The 21,822-nt window shown below is 45.2% G+C and overlaps 1 protein-coding gene across 1 annotated transcript in view; it reads left to right on the forward strand.

The window, feature by feature from the left end:
* Positions 1 to 21,822, forward strand: part of VDAC1 (voltage dependent anion channel 1) — a 78,625-nt gene that overhangs the window by 21,605 nt on the left and 35,198 nt on the right. Inside the window, exon 2 of the mRNA XM_068277922.1 lies at positions 18,683 to 18,752. Coding sequence (XP_068134023.1) covers positions 18,686 to 18,752 — 67 coding nt within the window. The 5' untranslated portion in view covers positions 18,683 to 18,685. The remainder of the gene's footprint in view (positions 1 to 18,682; positions 18,753 to 21,822) is intronic.

Below are 21,822 nucleotides of genomic sequence, written 5' to 3' on the forward strand. Positions count from 1 at the left end.
GTGTGTGCATTTATACGTTACCTGTCCTGTTGCAGCCTCCGCGCAGTGTCCGTAACCTCCGCGCGGCTATCCGTACACACTACTGGCACCTAGTGTCAGACTTTATGCGCAGGCGTCAGACGTTATGCACATACAGAAAACCGCCCGGACGTTACGGGACATCGCGCGCAGGCTGCAACAGAACAGGTAACGTATAAATATACACGGGGGGCACATTTATACATTGCGGCGGGGGTTTCGTCATATCGTCGCTCGTTCGTACCGCCGCGCACCCAACCAAGCAACTTTGGCCCAACATCTTGCAGCATGCGCGATAGACAAAGCAAACAGTTTCTGTCCCAAAATTGGTCGCTTTGTCAGTCGGGCATGCACTTGGCGGCAACGATTTTCATCCAGTTTGAGTATAATAATCGAATTGGATGGTTGATCGGCCGCCAAGTCGCCTGATGTATGGCCAACTTAAACTGAGAGGAAACCTAAACTGAGGGGGTTAAGGGTGTTTCCTTTTAAACCATACCAGTTGCCTGACAGTCCTGCTGAACTCTTTGGCTGCAGTGGGGGCTGAATCACACCCTGAAACAAGCATGCAGCTAATCCAGTCTGACTTCAGTCAGAGCACCTGCTCTGCATGCTTGTTCAAGGACTGTGGCTAAACGTATTAGAGACACAGGATCAGCAGGAGAGTCAGGCTACTGGTAATATTTTAAAAGGAAAAATCCATATCCGTCTCAGTTTAGGTTCCCTTTTAAGCGCTGCTGTCAAAAAATCTTAGCATTTATACATTCGGGGGGAATGGTGGTGGTGCGGACGTGGCAGGCTCAGCCAATTCCCTGAAGATTTAATGCTGAAATCTGATGGGAATCGGCCTGTAGTATATGGGCAGAATCGACGAGACAAATTTATCTCTAATCAGATTTGAGTAGAGATAAATGTCTCTTTGTCGATTCTGCCCATAATCGTCAGGTGTGTGGCCACCTTTAGTCATAATTTTTTCTGGAATGAGATTATTTTTATTGCCTGTTATAATAATCCTTCTGGAGTAGCAATAGCTCCACCATTACTGTAGCAAGTGTTCAATTTCCTCCTTGTAGCTCTTTTAATTTCCTCTTTTTGGTCATTCTGCTTTTTCAGTCAACTGAACTACTGGACTACTATATTCCCTTTGACCCCGGGCTGAGGAGTCGGTACAAAAATCATCTGACTCCAACTCCTCAGTTTATAAAACCTCCGACTCCAGATACCCAAAATTTCTCTGACTCCTTGACTCTGACTCCTTAGGGCCTGTTCAGACTGTGCGTTCCTAGCCGTTTTTCCAGAACGTGTACAGACAGACTTTCCGCATAGAAACGGCTACTAATGTTTTCTAATGGCCTCGTTCACATGTATGCATGTGAGACGCATACGTTTCTCATTCGCATTGCTGCATGCAGTTCTGTGCGTCACGCATAGAAACGGACGCAATGAAAGTCTATGGACGCGTATCAAAACCGTGTACTATTGCGTTTTTAGCGTACGTTTCCCTCTGCGGTTTCCATAATTCTTTTTTCCCCGGGTCACGTGTGTGCAAAGCGCAATAGAAAACTCATTCGAACGCATGAAAAACGCATGCGTTTTTAACTTGCGTTTCTTTTAATTTATACGCGTTCTACAAACGCTGACAGTCTGAACAGGCCCTTAGTCTAATTTTTACAAAGGCTATGGATTTGGTTCAAAAATCATCCGACTCCTCAGTTTATTGAAATTACCGACTCCAGGTACCTAAAATTGCTCTGACTCCTCGACTTGGACTCCAACTCCACAGCCCTGCTTTGACCATAAAGCCTTGAATGGTCAGTGATACTCCCACTGCCTTGTTTGGGTGGACATGTGCAAAGTGTGACCACTGTCTGCTACCTTCAAGTGGGTGGGGTTTGCAGGTCAGGCAAAGTGCTCTATTTAAAAAGCAGCTTTATACATAGCCTTGAGACGAGGAGGCTGACAGATCTAGCTAGCAGCTAAAAGAGGCAACAACAGATCTCTTAAGCTAAATACTCATCTAGCGATAGATCGGGGAACCACACAGCAACGCCTCCCCACCAATGAGGTTCCCCGATCCATCTTCATGCCCACGGGAATGAGAGCGCCAAGGGGTGCAAACGAGAGTTCAGACGATTGTAACACTTTGTACGGGAGTCATCAGTGATCTTAAAGATCCGATCTGCTGTGACGGTTGTTATCGCCGTGTGATATCGAAAGTATTGTTCGCCTAATCGCACACCTGTACCCACATCCGAAGGTTTCAAAATGATCACTCATTATTTAAAAAAATCGATGGTCGTCGTAAGAATTTTGGGCAAAATTGTGAGGTGGGTATGGGCCTTTAGAACACAGAACTTCCATATTATTTTATTATGTCATAGTTTTATTAATTTGCTGTTAAAATGGATCCGAGATAAACCTTTACTCATTTCATAATTGTGCCCCTTACATATACACATATACAGGAGTTTATAGAGCATTCCTCAAGCCAAATACTTTTTTTTGTTTTAATACCCTAATTTCCTATAAACGAAACAACCCTCGACCACAGCTCCTCCAGTGGCTAGGCACTCTGAGTCTCGGGTAGCAAGTGCTCAGGGGAGCGTTAAGTCTGGGGAGGAGGAGGTTTTTCCGAAGGAGGAGGAGGCGTTACCAGCCAGAGATTTCAGAGGCAAGGGGAGGAGGGGGGAGTGGAGTTATCACAGGCTGAGGGGAGGAGATGCAGAGCAGTTTGCCTGTGTAATGATGACAAGCAGAATATATGGCTGCTCTCATTGTATCACAGGAAGAAATAATCATAGCTGTTTGCTCTAAACTTTAGATAATATATACTGTATATAGACAAGTTACTTGTTATAGTTAGTTTTTCATCTCTGTTCCAATTTGACAGCAAATAAGAAAGTGCAACCTTAAAGAGAAACTCAGACCAAGAATTGAACTTTATACCAATCAGTAGCTGATACCCCCTTTTACATGAGAAATCTATTACCTTTCACAAACAGACCATCAGGGGGCGCTGTATGACTGATTTTGTGGTGAAACCCCTCCCACAAGAAACTCTGAGGACCGTGGTACTCCTGGCAGTTTCCGGTCTGTGAACCTTGTTGCATTGTGGGAAATGGCTGTTTACAGCTGTTACCAACTGCCAAAAAAGCATGCAGCAGCTACATCACCTGCCAACAGTAAAAATGTCCCCCATGTAATAAGTGACAGAATGTAAATCAGGGATTTAAAAGATTTTACAATGGGCAAACACTGACTAAATCATTTATACGTAATTGTAAAAATGAAGCACTTTTTTATTACATTATTTTCACTGGAGTTCCTCTTTAATGATCTCTTTACACATCACTGTGACAAGTTTCAGCACAAATGATCACTCTCTTATTCAAATCCAGATTATGGGATGTGGCCAGGTTACCAGTGGGATGCTGCGTTATGCTCGCTGTCGTAACAATAGGGCCTGCAGCCCCTGCGGGGGCGCCCTCCCCCCGGGGCCTGCTTGGGGCCGTTTTGGAGGGCTGGAGGGGTTGCAGCATGAGGGGTAAGCCATGCTGCACTTCGGAGGGGAGGGGGGACGGCGGCAGATACATACCTTCCGTGCGCTCCAGCGTGGTCGTTCCTCTCTCTAGCCTCTGACACGACTTCCTGTTTATACAGGAAGTTGCGTCAGACACTAGAGGGAGAAACATCCGCGCTGGAGTGCACGGAAGGTATGTACCTTCCGCTGCCCGCCGCCTGCATACACAATCGATTCAACGCTAGAGGGGAGAGCCCGAGGTGAGGGAGCCCTCCCCGCCGAAGTGCAGCATGGCTTTCCCCTCATGCTGCGACCCCCTCCAGCCCCCAAAAACGTCCCCAAGCGGGCCCCAGGGGGGAGGGGCCCGCTCAGTATTTCTGCAGGGGGGCCCGGTGGGACCTTGTTACGCCCCTGGTTATGCTCCTTGTATAACAGGAATGCAATGGAACGGAACTTAAAAGTCCTATTGCACATTGCATTTACAGCATTTCCTGAACAGCAGTTGCAAAGTCTAACTGACAAAATAGTGTGCAAGTGAGTTGGTAGGCAGGCTGGTATTTTACTATTTTAGCAGTTAAACTGCCATTCAGGAAATGCTGTTAAAAAAAACAAAACCCTGAGAATCCTCCTTGAGGAGATGGACTGGCCCAAAACCTGTCGGTTCTGTCAGATTTTAACTGCCTACTTTTTTCGCGATAGTGGTCCTTTAACTTGAGGGTGCTGTTCCTGTGGTCCGTCCTCCATTTTGGACTTGCAACAACAGTGACAACTGTTTGTATGTACCCGGCAGCGTTGTGCATGCTGGGAGATGTAGTTCTTTCCTGTGAGCACCTCTTTTATGTACAAAGAAGTGATAAGATTCTCTATGATGGGCTCAGCAGATGAGCTGAGCTGACACAGAGCAGAGCAGTTTAAAAATACTGAATGCTCCTCGTTTTATGCATAGTGCTGATAGTACTAGAAAGATGGGCAGTATCCAAGCAAAGAAAAAGTCATTTATGGAGAATAAGAAACAATATACGGCACTGTGATACGTATATTACAGTACATGCAGGTGTTAAGTAATAGGCTCAGGATCTGTGTGCAGACTGCAGTGTTTCTCCACAGCACACAGTCAGATAGGAGTCTGTAAAGCTGGATATAGACATTCTGAACTGCTGAATATACAGGCAGCACCATCTGACCTCCCTGAGGGCTTCATTCCTTCTGACTGACATACACTTGGCTGACTGTTTAAGTCTGTAGAGAGAAGTCTGGGAATGAACAGGAAATAACAGCAGATGCTGCTGGCACTGCTTATCTCTGGGGAGTATTCACACAAAGCTTTCTAAGTTGCCTGATAAGGTTTTTTCCTAAGCTAAGCATTGACTTGTAAGGTTCATACACATACTTGTAAAGGTCAATACACCTGCTAGACAGGACTGTTCACGGCTGTCTCTGCAGAGAGTCCAGCATGCGGACAAGTTGTTTCAGGACATGGCACGACCGATCTTTATACAATGACGCTTTGGCAGCGATGGCCAGAAGAAGCTGCAACATTATGCGCTATGTCGCCGCCCCACCCCCCTACAGGTACATATAGCGCTGCCCTGTATGAGTTGGGCACACAGGAATCGCCGTAAGCAAAAATATTGGTCATGTAAATACCCGACAAACCCGGTGCGCCTTCTCACTCCCCCTAGTACCTAAAACAACCCCCCTCACCCAATGCCCAGACCTAACCCCTCCTTAAGCCTAGAATGACTCCCTACCTAATGCATGAACCTGCTCCTTACCCACTTCCCCGTGGCTAAAGCGAAACGCCCCACCTAATGCCTAAACCTAAAGGTGGCCATACATTTAGCTATTTTGGTGGCCGATCAAACAAGAGACAGATCTTTCTCTCTCTGACCACATAGTGATCACCTCCTCTCGATCACATAACATACCTCAAGAGCCAGAGTGTGTTGCTGTCAGGAAGATTAGAGACCAGAAGCGGCACTGGAGCAGGTAAGTATTAAACCTGAAGGGAGAGGAGCAGCCCCTCACAGTCGCTATCATTATGCCACTTCAATAAATGTTATATCTTAATGAACAATTTGGCCCACGACTTAGAATATGTTTTAGATTTTGTCCCCTAACGTGATTTTGACACCCCTGGTCTATATACAATATTGAATGGGCCCAAAAAAATCATATATTATCTTCCAGACCATGCATTTGTCTTTGTTCTCCAATATAAATATTTTCTAACATCACTTTTCTGTACCGTCCTCTGAAAGTCGCAGTTGACCGCTTGTCTCAGCGTCTGCTCATCTTAGTCCTGTGCCCATCTTCCCTGCGCAGGCTGATTGACAGCAGCAGCAATGAGGTTATAAATAACCCTCTGGGATCAGCTGCTGTGGTGCTTTTGAAGGTTAGCGGCCAATCTGAGCTTCCTGTGAGTATGAATGATGAGAGGATGTTTATGATCAGTGTGGCTGTAGACCCGGGCCTTGTACAATATACAAAGCATCCATCAGCAATGAAAGTCTTAGCAGACCAGGTTATTTTACACTGTTTAACAGGTGGGCAGACCCAAAAGCTGGCCATACCATAAACTATTCAAAGATTTTAAAAGATTTGATGTTTGATTGGATTAAACCATTCGATCAAACATTTGGTATTTCTTCTGGGAGGGAGGCTGAGGCTCGGTTACCACTTGCATCAGATCACGCGCTGCCAACCGCAACACTTAAAGAGGAACTCTAGTGAAAATAATGTAATAAAAAAATGCTTCATTTTTACAATAATTATGTATAAATGATTGTCAGTGTTTGCCCATTGTAAAATCTTTCTCTCCCTGATTTACATTCTGACATCACATAGTGACATTTTTAGTGCTGGCAGGTGATGTAGCTGGAAGTAGCTGCTGCTTGTTTTTTTGTCAGTTGGAAACAGCTGTAAACAGCTATTTCCCACAATGCAACAAGATTCACAGAGAGGAAACTGCCAAGACCATGGTCCTCAGTTTCCTGTGGGAGGGGTTTCACCACAATATCAGTCATACAGCGCCCCCTGATGGCCTGTTTGTGAAAAGGAATAGATTTCTCATGTAAAAGGGGGTATCAGCTACTGATTGGGATAAAGTTAAATTCTTGGTCGGAGTTTCTCTGACATGAGAGGGACATAGAGACTGCCATATTTATTTTCTTTTAAACCATGCAGATTGCCTGGCTGGCCTGCTGATCAACTGCCTCCAATGCTTTCAGCCATAGACCCTGAACAAGCATGCAGATCAAGTGTTTCTGACTGAAGTCTGACTGGATAAGCCTCATGCTTGTATTAGACATGTGATTCAGATGCTACTACAGTCAGAGACTGGCAATACTGCAGGAAACTGGTATTGTTTAAAAGGAAATAAACGTCAGCCTCCTTCTTTAACGTGGACTTGAGCTCAGATCTTCCTCTCTGCTCTAAGAAGATAAGCAACAGCATAATAACCTTTAAGAAAAACATTTATTTGGTACAGCTGATACAAATCCTGCGATAAATCTGCAGTGTGTTTACTTCCTGCTTTCATGTAGCAGAGACATAGGGTTAATATCCTGTGTTTACAAATTAGCTGCGCTGCTGAGGCAGCCAGCTGACACAGCTGAGAGATAAAATTACAGTTGTGATTAGTCATAGATCAGAGGAATTAGAAAGGAATCACTAAATACATATAGGTGCGTTTCTTTCTGTTTTCCTTCTGTCCTGTGCAAGAGTTCAGGTCCAGTTTAAAGGGAATCTGAAGTGAAAATAAACGTATGAGATTTGTATGTGTAGTACAATTAAGAAATAGAGCATTAGTAACACAGATATGAGTCTAATATTGTTTCCAGCACAGGAAGAGTTAAGAAACTTCAGTTATCTATGCAAAAGAGCTTCTCTGAGTTCTCCAACTAATTTAGTCAGAGAGCAATGCTGTTTTCTGAAGCACTTATCTCAACCTGTCTCTCACTATTTCTTGTTTATTTAAAGGAAACCAGAGACAAGTTTAACTAAAAGTTTTATACATACCTGGGGCTTCCTCCAGCCCCATCCGCACGGATCACTCCCACGCCGCTGTCCTCAGTCTTCAGTACCAGTTCCCGTAACTTGAGCTAGTCACGGCCAGTCTGCACAAGAGAAGTGCAATGTCTACGTATCTCTCCCACGGCTGCTAAAGAGATACGTAGAGCGTGCACTTCTCTTGGTCAGACTGGTCGCAACTAGCTGAAGTTACGGGAACTGGTACTGAAGACGGTGGTGTGTGAGCGATCCGTGCACATGGGGCTGGAGGAAGCCCCAGGTATGTATAAAACTTTTAGCTAAAATAGTCTCTGGTATACTTTTTAAAGAGGAACTCCAGTGAACATTTTACTGTTGGCAGGTGATGTAGCTGCTGCATGGTTTTAGGCAGTTGGAAACAGCTGTAAACAGCTATTTCCCACAATGCAGCAAGGTTCCCAGACAGGAAACTGCCAAAAGTTTGAACTTTTCTTGTGGGAGGGGTTTCACCACAATATTAGTCATACAGCGCCCCCTGATGGTCTGTTTGTGAAAAGGAATAGATTTCTCATGTAAAAGAGGGTATCAGCTACTGATTAAAGAGACTCTGAAGCGAGAATAAATCTCGCTTCAGAGCTCATAGTTAGCAGGGGCACGTGTGCCCCTGCTAAACCGCCGCATACACGCCGCTTAACGGGGGTCCCTTCACCCCCAAACCCCCCACTGCGACACTTGGTCGCAGGCTTGGCCGCTCCTGGAGGCAGGGCTAACGGCTGCAGCCCTACCTCCATTCGCGTCTATCAGCCGCGCATCGCCGCCTCTCCCCCGCCCCTCTCAGTGAAGGAAGACTGAGAGGGGCGGGGGAGAGGCGGAGATACGCGCTGACAGACGCGCGTGGGGCAGGGCTGCGGCGGTTAGCCCTGCCCCAACCAGGAAGCGCTCCCCCGCTGCACGGAGGGGGATTTGGGGGTCAAGGGACCCCCGTTAAGCCGCGGGATAGCGGCGGTTTAGCAGGGGCACACGTGCCCCTGCTATATATGAGGTCTGAAGCGAGATTTATTCTCGCTTCAGACTCTCTTTAAGATAGTTACATTTTTGGTCGGAGTTTCACTTTAAGGTTTTTCTGACAGGAAGTTCGAAGGGCCATTAGCTCTGCTCTGCTTCATAGTTTAAAATACAAAGTGTGCTTTGTAATTGGAAATATGACAGAATGATAGAACAATGCTATGTTCTAAAAAAAAAAAAAAAAAAACCTATAGAACTGAAAATAAAAATGACTATTTTCTTTCCTACTATTCTATTTATTATCCATACTACACATAGTATGACACATAGTAAATTACAGTTCCTGTCACCAGTATCCTTTCTTTCATTCATGAAATAAGTCATTAGTTTTGCTTAACCCATAGTAACAAAGTAGCCATCTGTAAAGTTTTCACTGCTGGTGTATAAAATGGCAGATTACCCAGAAGGCTTTGGGAGTGGCAAGCCATGCTTGCTTGATGAATCACTGCTGACATGCTGCTTGGATAGAGTAGCCCTGACAGTGATTCATCTTCATTTCCTTTATATCTTTAGCCTTTGGGGTTCATTGCAGCAGCCGTATACGTGACTACTTAGATGTGTGCTGTGCATGAAGATATACACGCTGTATACTTTGTACCGCATACCACAGCAAGCGCAGCAGCTCGGAATGACTGCCAGTAATCTCTGAATGAGGAGGAGTCATGAGGACGCTGCTGTAATGTGGGAACTGTGGTTTACCATGCAATCCTGTGTGTGTGTGTGTATTACACGATTCTACAAGGAGATATTGATTAAAATTCTAAAATTATTTATAGAAAAAAAAAATACCACCAAAAGTGGACTAGTTAGAAAACACTGATCCCATTTTTGTTTTTCGGGTGCCAGCATTGGCAGCATACATATGCCTTCTACACATCAGGAATGGAGATGACCAGTGCAATGCTTGCAAATTCCGGCAGATTCAAAAGAGAACTGTAACAAGTATTCAGCCTCCATATCCCTCTTGTTACAGAGGGATATAATTTTGTTTTAAACAATACCAGTTACCGGGCTATCCTGCTGATCCTCTGATACTTTTAGCCATAGATGCTGAACAGGCATAAAAGCCAAGACAGATCTGGTACAATTAGCCACTTGTTCTGGTGTTATTCAGACACTTCTACAGCCAAATAGACCAGCAGGGCTGCCAGGCAAATCAATATGGTAGCCTCCATATCCCTCTCACTTCAGTTATCCTTTAAAGGGGTTCTCTTGGGGGGGGGGGGGGGGTGTTGAAATAAAAATGTACACTTACCTGGGGCATCTACCAGCCCCCAGAAGCTGTAATTTCCCACGCCGTCCTCCTACGATCCTTGGTTCCCCGCCGCCGGTCCCGGTAATATATTTACAAATAATGCTTGCACCCGCGACATCGGGAGCTTACTGCACAGGCGCAGTACAAAGCTTTCTTGTACTGCACAGGCGCAGTACAAAGCTTTCTTGTACTGCGCCTGTGCAGTAAGCGCCCAATGATGCGCGCTGGAGCGAGTCAGTCAGAGGCAGTCTACGCAGGAGAAGTGCGCCCTCTACGTATCTCTCCAGCAGCTGCTGGAGAGATACGCAAGCAGCGCATTTCACTTACGTCAGACTGGCGGAAGTGACTGGAACCGGTTCCTGAAGCTGCGGGCAGAGGAGGACGGCAGTGTGGGAGCGATCAGAGCGGATGGGGCTGGAGGAAGCCTCAGGTATGTATAAAATGTTTTTTTGTCAGCTCTGAGTCCCTTTAAAATGACTAATAATTATTTATTGTATACATAATTATTTCAAATGAATTACGTTTTCCTACTGTTTAGCATTCATATTCCTTTTCTGAAGTGTTAAGTTTGATTTTGGGTGTGGTAAATTGGTGGAGGTATAAACTGACACACCCAGATTAACCTAGCCAGTTTTATCGTGACTCGGTTGAAGACACAGTACAAAGGAGAGAAGTTTCCACCGTAAAATCAACCTGATTACATTTCTTAAGGTGGCCACACACGATACAATAAAATGATCCGATTTTACAGTAATTCGATAAAAACGATCGGATCTCCTGAAAAAAACGAAACTTTTTTTTTCATTCGACTGAAAAATCCGATCGGATTTTCCGTTTTCTTCGATTTTAATCGATCCGAACTGCCAGATATTTTTCTTCAATCTTTCTAAAGATTGTATGGTGTGTGTTGGATTGTCAATTTATTAATATACACACCCTAGCAATTTTTTCAGATTTTCCAATCATTTTTATGATAATTTGGGGAAAAATTGAGCATAGGTGTGTGGTACATTGGTCATATTTTTGAAATGTTGCAATCAGTCAGAAAAATTGATTGCAATTCTTAAATTGAACAGATATTTAAAAAATTGTATGGTGTGTGGCCACCTTTACAGTTTTAAAGAACTCCATGAAGGACACAACTGACATTCTGCTACCACTGTTATTCTTGTGATGCACCACTTGCGACTATCTAAATGATCTCTTTATGCCCTTTGAAGCAAGGCTGCACATTGAAAAACCGTTGGTGTTAAGTGAGCCTGTAGCTTAAAAATGTTACATAGCCATATCAATCCAACACATGCAGACAGCCTGTCTCAGACTTACTGGTCCTCATCAGTGCATGGCAGGGATTGATATGGCTCTATGGTATAGGGCTTACTTTGTGTCCGCTCAGATGTGTCACTTTACCATATCTGACTGCTCCTTGTCTGCCAGCAAGGCTGCTAATGAGGACAGAGATCCCCCTCTTCACTTCATCTCATCCATCTAAAAAGATTTGTATCAGCTATTACTTCTGTGTGAACAGCTGCTGACCTGTCAGTAGAGATGGCTGACTATATGGTAGTATTTCCATCTTGCATGCAAATATACCGTATATTCCGGCGTATAAGACGACCTCTAACGTTTCCAGTTCAAATACAGAGTTTGGGATATACTCCCCGTATAAGACGACCCCTCTTTTAAAGCACACCAAGTAAAATTGTTAAAAAAATCATACTGGGTGCTGTGTATGAACAGATACTGGTGCTGTACTGTATGTGGTACCCAGTATATAACACTATACAAGGGATTGACTGGTTGGATTGGTCAACTCTCCCTCTCCCTGAGCAGATTGGTCAGCTCTCCTTGTCTCCCTGTTTATCAGAGCGGTATGGAAGAATAGATCGCACTGTGCCCATACAACATTCCTCTTTCACCCTTCTGGCCCATCCTTGTATCCTATTTACCTCCTCCGCTGCCTCTCAGATCTCGCACATGTGTGCCTGCACTGCTTCACTACAGTCCTCAGCAGCGAGATCTGAGAGGCGGTAACCTGATAGGGCGTATCACTGACACCCGGCGTATAAGACGATCCCTGACTTTTCAGAAGATTTTCAAGGGTTAAAAAGCAGTCTTATACACCAGAATATACAGTAATGTAAACCGTTCCACTGCGCTCTCCTAGAAGACCTAAAACAGAAAAAACATACTGCACATACATAGATGTGCTGTACAGACACTAGTGCATCCTCCACCAACATAAAAGGGGCTCGCCAGATTCCAGCCACCTCTTTTTTTCAGGTGGGGCTCAAGCTCAAATCTGTGTATTCACCAGGGACTTTCAGTGAATCACACCATCCAGCACGGTAGAAATATATTTATTCTTCATAAAACTTTAAAACAAACAGAACAAGCTCCTCATGGCGTAGTATGTCATAAACACCTTAATCCACATTTGCGCCTCTCGCGCCAATGGCCTACTTACAAGCTAGAAGAAGATAAAAAAAGCACATCTAAGCGGTGAAGCTGAAGATCATCTGGGTTTGCCTGCGTCTCCCCAGCGGCGTCCCGCACTACAGAAAGTTCCTGTGATGCTCCAGCTCCCCGTCACGGATTTCCGTACGGAATGACGTCACACGCACTGGCTCCGCCCTACGCGTTTCATCCTCCAATCAGACTCATCATGGGCTAACGTTGCCAGTGCGCAGCCCGACTTTAACCACCCGCTAAGTCCTCCCCCACCCTACGTCACCTCTCTATCGCTTCTTTTAAAGGGAAGGTTCAAGCAAAATAAAAAAATGTGTTTCACTTACCTGGGGCTTCTACCAGCCCCATGCAGCCATCCTGTGCCCTCGTAGTCTCTCACTGCTGCTCCAGTCCCCCGCTGGCAGCTTTCTGACCTCGGAGGTCGGCGGGACGCATTGCGTACATTTTTACGCATTCCCGCTAATGCAGGAACATTAACACATACATTTTTACGCATTACTGGTTTAATGCGTAAATTTTTACGCATTAAACCAGTAATGCGTAAAAATGTATGTGTTAATGTTCCTGCATTAGCGGGAATGCGTAAAAATGTACGCAATGCGTCCCGCCGACCTCCGAGGTCAGAAAGCTGCCAGCGGGGGACTGGAGCAGCAGTGAGAGACTACGAGGGCACAGGATGGCTGCATGGGGCTGGTAGAAGCCCCAGGTAAGTGAAACACATTTTTTTATTTTGCTTGAACCTTCCCTTTAAGCAGTGCACCGCTGAGTTGGCTTGCACACATCGCAAATAAAAACATAAACATTAAAAGGGAAATGTCACTATTTACCCCATTGATATTTATATACATAGGATACAATATAACCCAATTAAAATTAAAAATAAAAATCCATTAATCCTTATAACTTCTAGCTGTTGTGGCTATAAGGATTTTCAATGCTGCCATCATGTGGTTGATAACTGAATGATCCTGACATTACAGATTCCAATTATTCTATCCCATACAGGTGGCTGATGCACCTAAACAATTAATTCACCCCCATACCCCAGTGGCACCAATTAATAACGGCCAACATACAGATCCTCCCTTACATAGTATGATTAAATGGTTCCAGTACAAATTGATGATCCCTATCCATACCTCTCCTGTTTCTTTTTTATCTTAATCGCTACCTATACTCCCTAGTCATTCGCTATAAAGCACTTTAGGTCAAATTCAGTATTCATACCTTTAGGGGCAAAGCAACCCTAATTGTAAATCCACTTTCCCTCCACCTGTGATATATCCCTCTGCCTACTGGATCCCCTCCACTTTGGGATCCACTTCTCGATCCCCATGAATTTTAACTTGGTGTAATCACACCCATGTTTCAATTTAAAGTGTTTAGATACACTATGGGAGTCAAAAAAGTGGATCCCAAAGTGGAGGGGATCCAGTAGGCAGAGGGATATATCACAGGTGGAGGGAAAGTGGATTTACAATTTGGGTTGCTTTGCCCCTAAAGGTATGAATATTGAATTTGACCTAAAGTGCTTTATAGCGAATGACTAGGGAGTATAGGTAGCGATTAGATGTGCTTTTTATCTTCTTCTAGCTTGTAAGTAGGCCATTGGCGAGAGAGGCGCAAATGTGGATTAAGGTGTTTATGACATACTACGCCATGAGGAGCTTGCTCTGTTTGTTTTAAAGTTTTATGAAGAATAAATATATTTCTACCGTGCTGGATGGTGTGATTCACTGAAAGTCCCTGGTGAATACACAGATTTGAGCTTGAGCCCCACCTGAAAAAAGAGGTGGCTAGAATCTGGTGAGCCCCTTTTATGTTGGTGGAGGATGCACTAGTGTCTGTACAGCACATCTATGAAGTGGTGTTGAAACTATATAAGCAGGATCACGCTATGTGCAGTATGTTTTTTTCTGTTTTAGGTCTTCTAGGAGAGCGCAGTGGAACGGTTTACTCTATTGCTTTACATTAACCACCCTGGCGTTCAGTTTCCCCAGGATTTCCGTGCAAAAAGTGTTTCAATTAATTTTCAATAATTTGCAACCATTTTTTTTTTGCAACCAATTTTTTTTTAATATTAAATTTAATACAGATTATTGTATTGAATTCAATTTAAAAAAAAAAGTGTTTTCTGCAAGATGTTGATGACGCTGTGTGACCCTGGGGTCATCAACGCCGATCAACGGGGGACATGTGATCGCTGAGGAAGAAGCAAAATCCGCCAAGGGACATGGAAGAAGACACTGGGGAAGCGATCAGAGGTACGCGACGAGGGATCAGCATGCCAATGGTGAGTATAAGACCCAGATGTATAGGTAGAAGATGTGCAGCCAGGTATAGTTAGCCAGATGTGCAGCCAGGTATAGTTAGCCAAGTATATTTAGCCAGGTATATAGTGAGCCAGGTGTTTAGCCAGGTATATAGCGAGCCAGATGTTTAGCCAGGTATATAGTGAGCCAGATGTTTAGCCAGGTATATAGTGAGCCAGGTGTTTAGCCAGATTTATAGGTAGCCAGATGTCCCCTTCCCGATTTCCCCCCCCCCCCCAGCACGCTGTGGGTAGCGATCTGTGCTACCCACAGCCTGCAGAACAAGCATCCAGCCACCCTAGGGAATCCCTGGGCAGCCAGCGGGGCAGAGAATGTGCGGGGGATCCCCCTTGTATGTGGAGGCTGTGCTGGCGGGGGATCCCCCTCTGTGCGGGCGGGGGAACCCCTTTATATGGTGGCTGTTGCGGGCAGGGGATCCCCCTCTGTGCGGGCGGGGGGATCCCCCTTCTATTGTGGCTGTTGCGGGCGGGGGGATCACCCTCTATGCGGCTGGGGGGATCCCCCTTCTATTGTGGCTGTTGCGGGCGGGGGGATCCCCCTCTGTGCGGGTGGGGGGATCCCCCTTCTATTGTGGCTGTTGCGGGCGGGTATATCCCCCTCTGTGCGGGTTGGGGGATCCCCCTTCTATTGTGGCTGTTGCGGGCGGCCTATCCCCCTCCTCCCCCTCCCTCCCGATGTCCCCCCTCCCGATCTCCCCCACCCCCCTCTCTAAGCCCATTGAGTAAATAGATTTACTCACCGAGGGCTTTCTCCAGTGACGGCAGCAGCACTTCCTCCTCCATCTCCGAAGTCTCGTTCTCTGTACAGTTACATTACGAGACTTGGTGACGTCACCAAGCCTCGTAATGTAACTGTACAGAGACCGGGACTTTGGAGATGGAGGAGGAAGTGCTGCTGCCATCACTGGAGAAAGCCCTCGGTGAGTAAATCTATTTACTCAATGGGCTTAGAGAGGGGGGGGGGGAGATCGGGAGGGAGGACATCGGGAGGGAGGGGGAGGAGGGGGATAGGCCGCCCGCAACAGCCACAATAGAAGGCGGACATACCTGCACAGAGGGGGATCCCCCCGCCCGCAACAGCCACAATAGAAGGGGGATCCCCCCACCCGCACAGAGGGGGATCCCCTGCCCGCAACAGCCACCATATAAAGACGTTCCCCCCGCCCGCACAGAGGGGGATCCCCCGCCAGCACAGCCTCCACATACAAGGGGGATCTCCCGCACATTCTCTGCCCCGCTGGCTGCCCAGGGATTCCCTAGGGTGGCTGGATGCTTGTTCTGCACGCTGTGGGTAGCACAGATCGCTACCCACAGCGTGCAGTCAGGCATCCAGCCATCCTGGGGAATCCCTCTGATAAGAAAAAAATGCAGCCGGCGGGGCAGAGAAACAGGAAATCTCCCTGTCGGCATGGACGAGCTCAGCTCGTCATTAAAGTTTTTGCAAGTTTTTGCTGGACGAACTCAGCTCGTCCATACCGCCAGGGAGGCTACGGACATTCCCACAGCGAACTCACAGTATCTATAGGCAAAACCACAAGGACTTTTGGTATCTATAAACTTTTGCATACACTTACTGAGTGGCGCAGCCAGTTATATTGAATGTAAAATGTATGCATCTTAGAATTGGGACAGTCAGTTTATCTCCCTTTTGGACCAGTTCTTGCCTGCATGCGATGTGCATTAAACTTGCCAGAATGATTCACATCTGATTGACCTTCCCTATCAGTCATTGCAAAGGAACAGCTGTTGGAAGTGTTGTTAGCTGGCAGAGTCCAAGTGAAGAGGAGGGTCATTGCCTCTGTCAGCAGACCTGAACAAGAGCTGATAAAAGGTTGAAAAATGACATTTCTGAGCATTTATTAAAAAGAGAGCATGCCTGTAAGGGTAACGGAATTTCAAAACTTTTGCAGTTGTTCTTCAAACAAAAAGTTCTTATTTATTATAGTTACTGTCTATCTCAGCGGATAAGTTGAATTATTGACACCCACGTTTTCAAGAGACATTTAAAGAGTAACTGTTGGGCATAAAATCAAAAATCAATCCTTTATTTTTATCTGGTAAACAAGTAATAAGGATGCTAATCGGGCAATCGAAAAGTTAAAATCACTTTTCTTGTTGATAAATTATCATTCCCCAGTTTACCTGACTCTTATTTGGTACACAGAAAATTTGGTACACAAAAGAGAAGTTGCAGGGCATGCTGGGTAGTGTTTTTTTTGCTTCTCTACTTCCCCTTAGACTTAATTAATGCAGCCTGATTGGCTGAAACCTCTTTCACTCCTGCTTTCCCCTCCCACATCTCTGTTCCTCCCTGGTTGGTCAATATTTCTCAGGCTGAAACAATGCACTTTCTATAGTAAAGGGCGGGCAAATCAGGCAGAGGAGAGTAAGGGTGGATATTACATCACGACTGGCTTCAAAAATAGCCGCAGTAAATATGGAAACTGTCTAGAATAGGATTCTCTACTTTTCCTTTATAAAATTCACATGAATCATAACGTGGACATATGTTATGTAAATAGAGCAAGTATTTATCTAATTTATTTATTTTTTTCCTGAGATAGTATGGCTGACAGCTCCTCTTTAAGCCTGAAATTAAAAATCATTTTCACTCACCTGGGGCCTCTTCCAGCCCCCCTGCAGCTGCCCTGTGCTCTCGCAGTCACAATTGGCTCCTCCTGTCCCCCGCCACCAGCTACTTTCACTTTGCCAACAGGCCTGACAGGCCTTGCCACGCGTATCCTGTGCAGGGTGCTATTGCGGACGGGAACGTGTAGGAGGAGACGTGTGGTCGGGCAGGCGCAGTAAGCCTGTTGGCAAAGTGAAACTAGCTGGCGGCAGGGCCAGGAGGATCTGATCGTGACTGCAAGGGCACGGGACAGCTGCAGGGGGCTGGTAGAAGCCCCAGGTGAGTAAAACTGATTTTTGTTTTCCTTCTATGCTTAAAGGGGCACTATGGCGAAAAATTGTAAAATTTGAAATATTTGCAAACCTAAACAAATAAGTGTTTTTTTCCAGAGTAAAATGAGCAATAAATTACTTTTCTCCCATGTTGCTGTCACTTACAGTAAGTAGTAGAAATTTGACAGAAGCGACAGGTTTTGGACTAGTCCATCTCTTCATGGGGATTCTCAGGGATTTCGTTATTTTCAAAAGCACTTAGTGAATGGCAGTTGCTCTTTCCAACTGCCAAAAAACTGTAGCGAGCAGGAAAGCTGGCCAGCATCATTGTTTAAATCCTTTTTAGGGAATATCTTTAGAAAGAATAAAAGCCTTGCTGAGAGTCCCCTATGAAGAGATGGACTAGTCCAAAACCTGTAACTTCGGTCACATTTCCACTACCTACTGTGACAGCAACATAGGAGAAAAGTAATTTATGGCTCATTTTACTCTGGAAAAAAATGTACTTCTTATTTGTCTATGTTTGCACATATTTTAAATTTTACAATTTTTCACCATAGTACCCTTTTAAGGATCCCTTTAAGTATGAAGTGGGGTGGGTTGGTTTGCGCAAAAATCGCAATTCTGCATAAGATAAGTGTGAACGGCCCCAAGAAGGGGAAAAGTTATATCCTTACCTCAGTAGTGGGGGGGCACCTGGATAGTCCAAGATCCTCCTCAAGCCCACAGCGGATACCTTCTTCTTTTGGGGGCACTCCTGTCCGCGTACGAGCATATCTGCACTGGGCATGTGCGATCACACTTTGTGCATGCCCAGTAGAATGAAGCCGGTCATACACGGAGGAGAAAGCCATGCATAAGTGGCTTTGTTCTACTGGGCAATGGGCATATGCGGTCCGTACGGTGTTGTTTTATCTTATATGCTATTTGTACTCTTAAACAGTCCTATGTCTTTAGGATGTAAGACTTTCCTCTGTTTTTCTCATGTTCTTTGGAAAAAATTCACATTTTCATGTGCTGAAACACGTACAAAAAGGTGTTACAACTAACGTGTGTAGTGCGCACAAAGCAACTGTCACTATAGAAACCGAGCTCGAGTTTCTTTATTAAGAAATCTATTTTCTTTCTGTAGAACATGGCCATACCTCCGTGTTATGCTGATCTAGGAAAATCTGCTCGGGACGTATTCGCCAAAGGATATGGTAAGTGTCATGGCACAAGGAGTACGAGGTGAAAGCCCTGGTATAGGTTTATTTTTTGTTTGTACTTAATGCACGTTGGGGACAATTCATAAAAGGCTGTATGGTAAAAAAAAATCTGGTCGGGAAAATACAGCATTCGGTATTTTAGACTTTTGTGTGCTAATTTTCACAGCCACGATAGAAATGCAGTGTTTTACCGAACTAAACTGTTGGTAACATGAGAATAGTAGCTGGCCGAGTTGTTACATTGCTGTTCTCTATGCAGAGACAGCATTACTATAAGAGGCATCCCACCTTCAATTTAGATGTGCACGTTTTTGTTATACTGCCTCTCCTTGCCCTGAATCTGCTCTAAATCTGTCTATTAGTCTTTCTAAACGATCAATTTAATTGCCACAGCGTAGAAGAACTTCAATAAAAACTTTACACATACCACGCTTTGTGATGTTCACCTCCAGCAAATACACATCTGAAAAACAGGTACCCAAGAGGTTAAAAACACAGCCTAGGGTATTCAGGGAAGCCTTGTTTGTTCCGATTGCACTGGTGCTGGCTTGGGGGAGATCTCACATCTTTTGCTGAGTCTCCATTAACATCACACAGTCCCTCTCTCTTATCACCTCTTCAAAGCAGGCGGTATGTTCCGTGCCATTACCGCCTGCTCTAATCTTTATGAATTGACATTTATTGACATGTGTTGAGGTAATTACCGCACAAGTCGGTAATTTACCTCATTGCTCTGGAATTTCAGCTTTTCCTGCGGTAACCGCTTTTATGAATTGACATTTTCTTAAGTGCTCGGTAAAGTCAGCTGTTTTCAGCATTACCGCATGCGGTAATGCATTATGAATCGAGGCCATTGTGTGGAATATATCATAATGTGCGAGGCACATCTTGTGCATTGCTTATACCGTATATACTCACATATAAGCCAACCCGTGTATAAGCCAAGGTACCCACTTTTCCTTTAGAAACCAGGAAAAAGTGATTGACTTGTGTATAGGCCATTTCCCCAGTAGCCAGATGTGCCCCCAGTACAAGTCAGACCCCCTCCCCATAGCCAGATGTGCCCCAAGGATGTCACTAGTTGACATCACTGATAGGAGGCACAGCAATTGTCACAATATTGAAGAGGAGAAAACACAGTACCTGGCACCAAAATGCAGCAGGGCAGACACACCGGACCCAGGACCAAGGAGCGTGCACATCCACAAGTGAGTTATATCCAGCAGAGTTGAAGACAAAAAGAAGGGGCACCGCTTCTTAAAATTCCTTTATTCCGGTGGGGAAAATAGCAGGTACACAGCAGTGGGGGTGGAAAGAGCCTAGGCTCTTTCCACCCCCACTGCTGTGTACCTGCTATTTTCCCCACCGGAATAAAGGAATTTTAAGAAGCGGTGCCCCTTCTTTTTGTCTTCAACTCTACAGCAATTGTCACACAGGAAGAATCCCTAATCATGGCACCGCTGACATGTTGCTTGCACGCTCCGCTCCACAAGCCAGGGGACACAGGTAGTCTTGAACAGTGCACTCTGCACACTATGTTACAGGGGATGGGGGAATGGACATAGCAGGAAGCCAGATCACTAGAGCAAGATCCTTACGCTCCTCTGCCAGTAACAAAACCTTCACCACCATCTGTTCTGCTCCACTGACTCGCATATAAGCCGAGGGGGTAACTTTTCAGCACATTTTTTGTGTTGAAAAATTAGGCTTATACGCAAGTATATAAGGAAAGCCATTTTTGCATTATTACAGTATATAAAATGTGAAGTGAGAGACATGGAAGCTGCCATATTTATTTCCTTTTTAAAGTGAGTTTGAAGCGAATACAAAAGAAACCAAAACAGATACTCACCTAAGTAGAGGGAATGCTCTGGGTCCTATAGAGCCTACCCGTTCCCCTTATGGTCCCCGCGTTACACCGCTGGCTCCCCCATTAGCAGTCTCTGACCGATGGGTTGGAGATTGCTCTCTGGTCCACTGTGGGAGGCTGAGTGCTCCAGAAGACTGCCTGCTCCATACTGCACTTCCAGGGTGCATGGGTGCGCATCAGACTCCCTTTAGGGCTCGTTCCCACTATCGCGAATCTGCATGCGTCCAACGCATGCAGATCCGCACATGTAATGCAAGTGGATGGGCCTGTTTCCACTGTAGCGTTGTTGAGGTGCGTTTTTTTCAGCGGTAAAAAAACGCACAAAAGAGCCAACGATTTCGCCTGCGTCGGGAATCCGTGCGAATCGCCGCTAATGTATTTAATAGTAAAAACGCATGCGTTTTTTACATGCGTTTTTACCCGCGATTCGCGTGCGATTTCGCACCTTTTCCAATGTTACTTTGCCCTGGCAGTGTCATGGTTAATTTCGCATGGCACCCTGCCATGCGAAATCGCACGCGAAATCGCGGTAAAAACGCATGCAGAAACGCATCCGCATGCGTTTTTACAAGCGTCGGAATGCCGGCGAATCGCGTCGCAACAGTGGAAACAAGCCCTATAGCAATACTAGTTGCCTGGCAGTCCTGCTAATCTTTCTGGTGACTAATGTCTGAATCACACACCTGGATCAAGCATGCAGCTAATCCAATCAGAATTCAATCAGAAACATCTGATCTGCACGCTTTTCCAGGGTCTATGGCTAAAAGCATCATGTCTGACTGGTACACACCATGCAATTTCCTGTCAGATAGACGGGTCGAATAGATAATTTCCGACAGGTCAGATCGGATTTCTGATTGTTTGTTTTTTTGATAGATTTTGTATAGAAGTGATTAGAAAAGGATCAGAAAGACGATTGGAAATCAGATCAGCCCTGTCAAAAATGATCTATTCGACCCGTCTGTCTGACAGAAAAATGCATGGTATGCACTAGGTTTTATGCTAGGTTTTATGCTAGGTACACATGATGCAATTTTCTGACAGATGGACTGTCAGATCGATTTCCAACATATGCGATCTGATTTCTGTTAGATTTTCCATAGAAGTGAACAGAAAATCGATTGATTGGAAATCAGATTGGACGTGTTGGAAATAATTGATCTGACAGTGAATCTGTCAGAAAATTGCATCGTG

This window comes from Hyperolius riggenbachi, chromosome 3, assembly GCF_040937935.1.
Source record: "Hyperolius riggenbachi isolate aHypRig1 chromosome 3, aHypRig1.pri, whole genome shotgun sequence".
In the NCBI taxonomy this organism is placed as follows: domain Eukaryota; kingdom Metazoa; phylum Chordata; class Amphibia; order Anura; family Hyperoliidae; genus Hyperolius; species Hyperolius riggenbachi.